Source organism: Strix uralensis, chromosome 1 (genome assembly GCF_047716275.1).
Source record: "Strix uralensis isolate ZFMK-TIS-50842 chromosome 1, bStrUra1, whole genome shotgun sequence".
Taxonomy (NCBI): domain Eukaryota; kingdom Metazoa; phylum Chordata; class Aves; order Strigiformes; family Strigidae; genus Strix; species Strix uralensis.
Window position 1 is genome coordinate 43,289,971 of NC_133972.1, and position 8,231 is coordinate 43,298,201.

An 8,231-nucleotide genomic window follows, 5' to 3' on the forward strand; every position below is an offset into this window, starting at 1 on the left:
TCTCACAATTCAGCACGCTCTGGGAGCATTGTGGGCCTCCAGGCTTGGGGAACAGCATTTTAAAGCTTTTTATTTCTTTTTACCCTTTGCTGAGCATTATTCAACATGCATTTCCACAGTCCTTTTGCCATGCTGTTAGCCCAGCAATCAGCTTCCCCCCTCACTGAGCTCAGTGGGAGCTCATACAGAAGTTTATTAGTCTGAAAATTAGCCCCGGCAAGACAAAGAGCTGGCGGAGTGGCAGTACAACTACTGTGTCTCACATGAGCATGGTCCCTGTCACAAATCTGCCTCAGTTTTCCCACTGTGTAGCCCCCCCACCTCGCTAGAACTGGCTCCTACTTAGTTGGAAGTGGGGTCTGTTTTAAGCATGGGCAGGCTTAGGTGCTGCTCCAAACCTAGCAGGAGGGTGGTCCTATGTCCACCTGCTCTTAATGCGTGCAGTTGTGGGGATACCTCAGGTTGCCAAGTTCACTTGCAAAATGGAAAGCAACAACCAGTTAATCACTTTGTATTACTTACTTTGAAATTTGGTTTGTATACGCTGGCTGTTTTCACTGCTGATTCATCTATGATGAAAGCTTGTATGCTAGCATCAAACAGAGAAGTATAGCTTTTAGCAGGTGGAAAGAATATAGATCTGCAGATGCCTTGGCATCTGGTGAGATGGATGTAGCATTTTGGGACTGTTCTAGAAATATAGTAACCAGACATTTTCATTAAAAAGATAATTACACTCACATTTTTTTTCTCTTCTATTGAATGGATTCAAGCTAACAGGTGTTTTTATTGTGAATCTGAAGGCTAGAATTTATTAAAAGCTTGGCTTTCAAATAATAAACCTGCAATAGTGGATGAATTCCACAGCAAATTATTCCACTTGGAGGTAGGGGATACATCGGGCCCTTTTCATTCAGTCAACACACTTCTTGATTTCCATAGGTTTTAGGATGGATGGCACTTTGAGTGACCTGGAGCAATCCCAGGAACGCCTGTCGCCAGTAGCAAATCCCCCAAACATTGGCCAAACCCACCCTAGGAGGCTCACAGCCTCCCTGAAAAAGGAAGCAATTTGATATTTCCTTCCAGTCTCAGACCACTGTTGCTTGAATCTGAGTCTCATTTCAGACCAACATGGGAAATAACTCCATAACTATCACCAAAGAAAGTATGTTGCAAAATCCCCAGAGTAGTTTTTATTTAAAATGTTACTATCATAAAATTCCAGACTATGAAATGAAGACCTCGGATTCCCATTCAAACCTTTCCCACCCCCCTTTTTAAAATATATAGATACGTAGTCACAAAACATAAAACATGCTGCAATGATACAAATATATTTTTGATACGGAAATTACAGTACATTATAAACCATGAAAACAAATCGAGGCACTAGACTGTACATCAGCTCTGTTCTGCACTGGCTGTGAAGCTGATAGACTCACTTTCAATGACAAAAGAATATTTTCTTTGTTTAGTGAACATAACTTCACAGGTCATATCAATGTGCTTTGTTGTGAGACATCACCAGGGTTGCTGGTTCTTTCAGAACCACAACGCACCTACACAAGATCTATCGCTGCCACAATATGAAAAATAATTTTATTGAAGGTACAACTCAAAAAAAAACAAGGAAAAAAAAATTTGGTTAATAATAAATAAATAGTTATTCCGTAGAGTGGTTAGTTTATATTACACTGCATTGGCCATTGGAACAAATGAAGTTTAATAAATAATGCACGGGAATGCCTCATTTACGCCTCCGTTCGTAATTCTGTGCTATGCTCCTTTCAGAGGAACCTGCAAAAAATGAAGTAGAATGAAGCACATGGTGCAGCCTTGTGTAAACCCCAACAAGCACAAGGAAATGTCAGAGATCTGCAGCCTGCTGGGTCACCACCAGACCCCATCAGCATGTTTGGAACTGAGGGGTATTTGGAAGATGAGGGCTCGCTGCCCAACTCTGAGCTGCTTTGATTTGGTTTTACCCCTCAGACTACACTATCCTCCAGGAGGCTAAAGGTCTGTGAGCAGTGCTTTCTACCTCTCATCTATCAAGCTGTTCAATGCACCATTAACTCAGAGCCTCTTTACTTCCCAGTAATCCATCTAATTCTGCATCAACCTTCTGTCCTGCAGTCAGCTCTTTCAGGTTTAGAACCTCCCTGTTCCCAAGCCCTGCACACAGAGATACCTTTTACTAAAATCTGCAGCAGGAGCTAAGGAAACCTCAAACTACCCTGTGGACTAACTGCAGCCTAAAATAGTCTTCAGTAACATATTTAGTGTTTAGTAGCAGTAGATCTCTCCTTGCTCTTTTAAAATGAGAGAGAAACCCAGAGACCCTGACCCTAGGGTGATGTAGTTGGTCACCAGAATCGTCTTTGCTTCCACCCCAAAGGGAGGATTGCTTTCACAGAGCGTATGCACGCCTGACTATTGCATGCAAACACACAGCTGGTTTGGGGGGATTCAGCACCACGTCCTGCAGGGAGCTGACATTTTGGATCAGTGACAGTTTTAAATTAGTAAGACTTCAATTTTCACCAGGCTAAATGCAAAATGAGTTGAGCTTTCTTTCTCAATATGGATTGCTACAGTATCTTTACTGTACGTGTGATTTTTTTCTAGCTTCTACCTGGAGCGTTCATCTGACAGACTGCACAGCTTGGGAGACAGTTGGTGTCAGACCCCATTTTATCAAACCAGGGACTGAGACACCAACATCCCGGTACCCTGCTTTGTCACACGAGGCTTTAAATCAGCACCGCGCTCACACCCAGCAGCAGGGCATTGTAAACTCCTACACATTGCCAGGGGACTCAGGGGCTTTCTGAAGAAAAAGAAAACCATGGCACCAAGGCATGGCACCAAGAAAAGGTCCTGCCCAGTTAACTATATTTCAGTAGGGGTAAGTAAAGACAGTCCTAGCACGAACTCCTGATCTTGCTTTGATTACGCAGTCCTTAGGAGCAGAAGCAAGTTCTTACCATTTTCCTCTCAGGGAATCGGGCAGAAAAGCAGTGAATTCTAGTTTTACCTGTCAGGCAGGTATTACATAGCCCGACAGGGTAAAACTTCATTATCCTCCTTTGTTACAAATACCACATAACAGTATCCTGACTATACCAGCAATTTTGAAATCAGGGCCATAAAATCTTAGCCTTTTTTAAACATTTGCTATATGTTACATTTCTCATATTAATGTAAATGTAAGCCCAATGGAAACCAAACCAAATTTATTATTTTTAGGCTATTTACTTTTGTGATAGTAGATATATTTACAGGTATTATGCATTTAATAGCTATTGCCACCACAGATAAAATTGTACAAAATTATTCATGATACATAGCAATTTGCAAAATGATGCAGAGAGCAATATTACTAGTCTGAACAGGGTTTAATTGAAAATAAAAGTTACTGACAACCATAATTGCAGAATATAGATCACAGCGTGTATCCACATAATATAAAGGTGTCAGCTAGTAATTTAACTTTTATCATCCATTTAACAAAAAACAGTGAGTACTATTTCAGAGACATGAAATACGTATTAGGTTTATTTTTTTAATTCCTGTTCTGGGGAATTAACTGACACTTTATGGTTGACAGTGAGGGATTTCCCAAGTACAGCCCAGGGAAGCTAGAGCTACTGGCAGTCTGCAGTTACCCACAGGGGTTGTGCACATGAGGGAGGAGGCTTCTGCTCTATATGGATGCTATGGGAAAATAACACAAACTCACAGTATCAGTTCAAAGCTTAAAATGCTTGTTGCTATTTCCCTTTTAGGAAAAATGAAAAGCTGGAAGAGGCTGGAAATGTTTAACAGCTTGACCTGAAAAATGAGGTGGTGTTAATGGCAGATCTCTGCTCTTCCACCTTCTGCTCCAAGTTTGAGGAGTAATGATCTCCAGAGATGATGAGGGTATCCCTTTACTCAGGATCCATACTCCAGATCAGGAGATCTGGATATGGATCACAAGTTTAAATGAGCTTCACATTGTCAGCCTCTCAATTTTTCTTGATGTGTCAGTAAAATTTAGTTTTTTCTAAGTAAGGAAAGCGCCCTGGGGACTTCTACCTGACCTTGCCTGCAGCTCAGACCAGCCTGATCATCTCAAGCACTGGGGTGAAGCAGACTCTGAAATACCTTGATTAACAAAGAAAATCCTGATCCTTTTTCAGAGAACTCTGGGGCTACACTACATAAAGACTTCTTCTTCCATCCACTGGGAGAGAACAAAGAGGCAACAGAATGATTAGATTTAGTCATATACATACCAGAATTTAAAGATCTTTTGCCCATAAGTCCAACAAAGGAGTCTGTTTTGTGCCCTGAAAAAAATATATTTGGGGGTGTTTTAATACATTTTAAACAGTCAGGCTTTTAAGATAACATGTTCTCGCAAGGAAGGAAGACACAGGCTGCTAAACTTAATCTCACAGACTAGTTGCTCACAACACTCTCAGACAATGAAGAATTAACATCAGTCTGACTAATCAGACTAAACAGGTTAGACCAAGGCACGGGCCAGTTAGTGAACATCCTCTCATTAACTCAGATAGACTTTTTGTTTTGTTGAGTTTTTTGAGGACAGTGGAAAAACAATGGCAAACAACCAATTCTTACTCTTCTACTAGTACAATTCCTATTAATTTGAGCAAATGCACAAGAAGGCAGTGTCTTGGTATAGCCTGCATCTGTGTGATGCATGTCTTCTACCTGTTGGTGTTTTCTTCTGCAACGTGTAAGAGAAATCTTCCTTGCAGGTCAGGCAGAGCCCTTACTGGAGAGGAAGCCAATGGGACTCTATGTCTGGACACGTCTGATCTAGACAGGCTGCCTCTATTTTTGGAATATTTATGAGTTCAGGTATTACCTTCCAGTCCCATTAGTACTCCTCAAGGCACTGGATGTGTAGAGGATAAATTACCCCAAGTTTTGACCTACAGCATGTAACAGATACAGAGGTAGCTATAGTTTCAGATAAGGAACGAAAAGCAGCCGTTCTTCTTTCTGTAAGTTGACTTTTGAGGCAAACTTAGAAATTTCTCTTTGGAAATAATTTTGCTTGGCTAATTCATCTACAAAGCAAGACAAATGACCCTCAGACCTCACCAGTATTTCTTCAAGCCGAAGCAGTTTCAGAAAGCTGTTAACTTTTTACTTTAGTCAGCAGGTTACTTGGCACAAGCTTTGTATCAACTCTTTAATTGGTCTTCCAATACATAATCCTAGTGATAAAATCTTGTGGCTAAAAGAACACCAGGACAGTTATCGACCTCTGTGGACAAAGGAGGTCTCACAGAATACAATAGCAATTTTACTTATTAAAAGTCTTCCGGCTCCTGTCTAAGCATCTTCAGATAAATTCAGGGAATAAAACTATCACTGTGCAGAACAAGGTAACATCACACTGCTGACACCACGTCCTGCTCAGTGTTACACAGAAGCAAAGCAAGGCACACTTATTAATGGAGCAAGATATGCTTGTTTATATGGCAGCACATCATCAATCAGCCCCTGCTGTGAGCGGGGGTCTGATTCCCACCCAGACAATGCTGAGAGCACAGATACAGTATCGCGCATTCAGTGATATGGGCTCTCCCGTGGAATTATTCTCAGGGATTTGGGAATTCACTATTCTAATTTTCCAGATTTTGCCGTCTTAATTGCTCCTCTCCGAGTCTGGCAGTAAGCCTGCCTTGCCTATGAGAAAGGCTTACAGAATCCCCCCCATGGGAAATAAGAGAGAGCTGCAACATCCACATATTAACGCGGATTGAAATCTCAAGGCTTCTGGCAGCTCAGATGAGGTACAGGCTCACGGCTGCACTGGGGTGGGGATTCAATCCTTTAACAGAACATTCCTCCACCATCGGTGCTACCAGTCCTTAGCTGAACCCAGTCCACCTTCTAACCAATCCCCTCAAATACACTCTCCCCTATTTGAATATCTTCTAATAATTACTTATAATATTTGCATTTTTTTAACTTACTTTTGTGAGAGATCTGGCCATATCCTAATTGGAAGAGGAAAGAAAAGAGAAAAAAAGGAAAAAGAGTTATTGAAAAAGGATTGGCATATACACATGATGCTACCACAATGCTTCAAAGAACCAAATACAGAAACTACCCTACACATATTCCACTTAAGGGAAATTAAGGTGATTTTTTACAGCTGCATTTCTCTTTGAAAGGACTACAAAAACTTGTTTTAGCTAAACCCACACAATTTAGATCTGTTTAACTCCAATTTCTTAGATCAGTTCTTGGATCAGTAAACATGTAGAAAACTCGGCAATACCTGTATACAGAAACAATTTCCACACTCGGGCAATTCAGTGGCACATATGCCGACCTGTGAACTATCGTGGTATTCCTCACTGGTATTTACGTGCTGTAATTGGTGTGCACTTACCACTTTAATGTGAGCCCACTCTTTTCTGACCAGTGAATTTATCTGATATTAAACTTGCAAAAAAACCAAAAAACAAAAACCCAACATCCCCAAACCAAACAACCCCCGCCGCAGCTTTCGGGAAAGGTTTAAGGCATCAAAACCGAGCGTGGCAACCGCCGTGAAGTTTGGAACGGCACCGGGAGAAGAAGCATGCAGGGGGGCGTGAGAGGGACCGAGCCCCCCGCCCCGCTCACCGGCATCCCGCTTGCCCATGAGGCCGAAGAACTGCTGGGGCCGGGGTCTCCGGGCCATCCTCTGCAGAAAGTGCTCCAGGGGCAGTGGCAGCTCCTCCTGCGGGGCGACAGCGGCCGGCGCTCAGAGCGGACCCCCCGCCCCGGCCCCCCCCGCTCCCGCACACCCGGGGGGCCGCCGGGCGGAGCAGCGGCCGTCGGTGCTCACCTTCCCCTGGTCGCCGTCGGACCAGTCGGACCAGTAGCTGAGGTCGTCGGTGGCGCCCATCTCCTCGGCCAGCGCCCGCGCCGAGGCCAGGAGGAGCACGGCGAAAGCCAGAGGGAGCCTCATCGCCGCCTCGACGTCCTGAGGGGGCAGAGGGTGAAGCACCGGCACCGGCACCCGGAGCCCCGGCGGGGTCCCCGCGCCCGGGGGATGCGCGCACGCAGCCCTGAGCACACACACGCACACACGCCCGGTGCACACCTGGATGCACACACACTCCCTCGCGCATACGGACACACAGGCACCTAGCTGCACCCCCACCCCCACACCCCCACACCCCCCGACTGCTACAGACACCGCTGGGCACACACACGTCCCCCCCCCCTCCCCGCCCCGTACAGCCCGGTGTGCAGCCCGATGTACAGACAGACACACCCAGAGACACCCCTCCACACACCCACAGGCACAGTTACACACACACCCCCCTCACACGTAGATGCACATCCAGATGCTCACACCTTCCCACAAATACACACCCGGGCAGACACACCCCCCTCGCACGCGTGCCCAGGGACAGGCACACCTGGGTACAAACCCACGCAAACAGCCGCCCGCCTCGGATGCGCACACCTACGGAGGGACAGCTCTCCACGCACACGGAGACACGCGCGGCTAGAGGCACACACACATCCCTGGCACACGCATCGGGACAGGCACAAAAAAGTGTGTGCACATACAGAGGCACACGCGCGCGGACACACAACGTGCACAGGCACCCCCACCCCGACCCCCCCATAGGTGCACACACGTATAGATCCCCCGCACACGCATATAGGCAGGCACGTAGAAGTCCACGCGCACACACACCCTCACAAACATAGAGACAAGCGCATCCTCACGCTTCTATAGGTACACACGGACGGACGGACACGCTCCCCCGAGGCACACGCACCGTCTGCACCGGGGAGGGCGGGCGCTGCTCTCCGTGCGCATTGGCCGTCCGCGGGAGCGCTCCCCACTTTATATACCTGGAGACGGGGAGGGCCGAGGCAGCCTCATTTGCCTAAATGCAATTACCCCCGGTTTTATCGTCCCAGCCCCGTGACAGCCCCCGCCCCGGCGAGCAGCCCCCGCCCCCCTCTCCCTCTCCCGCGGCGCCTCCCGGAGGGGCCGGGGAGCGCGGGGCGGCTCTCCCGTCCCCTCGTCCGCCCGTCCCTCCCGCTGCAGCTCCGAGTCCCCGGGGCCGCCCCGTCCCGTCCGGGGCCAAGGCGACGGGTGCGAGTGGAGGGTGAGGGTGCGGGATGCGGGGTGCAGGTACAGGGTGCGGATGCAGATGTAAGGGTGCAGATGTGGCTTCTCGCTTCTCCCC

The 8,231-nt window shown here is 46.8% G+C and overlaps 1 protein-coding gene across 1 annotated transcript; it reads right to left on the reverse strand.

The window, feature by feature from the left end:
• Nucleotides 1-1,249: 1,249 nt before the first annotated feature.
• TAC1 (tachykinin precursor 1) lies at nt 1,250-7,835 on the reverse strand. Its single transcript, XM_074892261.1, has 6 exons — nt 7,815-7,835; nt 6,866-7,003; nt 6,661-6,757; nt 6,003-6,026; nt 4,284-4,337; nt 1,250-1,800 (listed from the first exon to the last, which is right to left on the reverse strand). Exons 2-6 carry the CDS (start codon nt 6,986-6,988, stop codon nt 1,751-1,753), a joined length of 348 nt encoding a protein of 115 aa, XP_074748362.1. The 5' UTR covers nt 6,989-7,003; nt 7,815-7,835; the 3' UTR covers nt 1,250-1,750.
• Nucleotides 7,836-8,231: the final 396 nt, after the last annotated feature.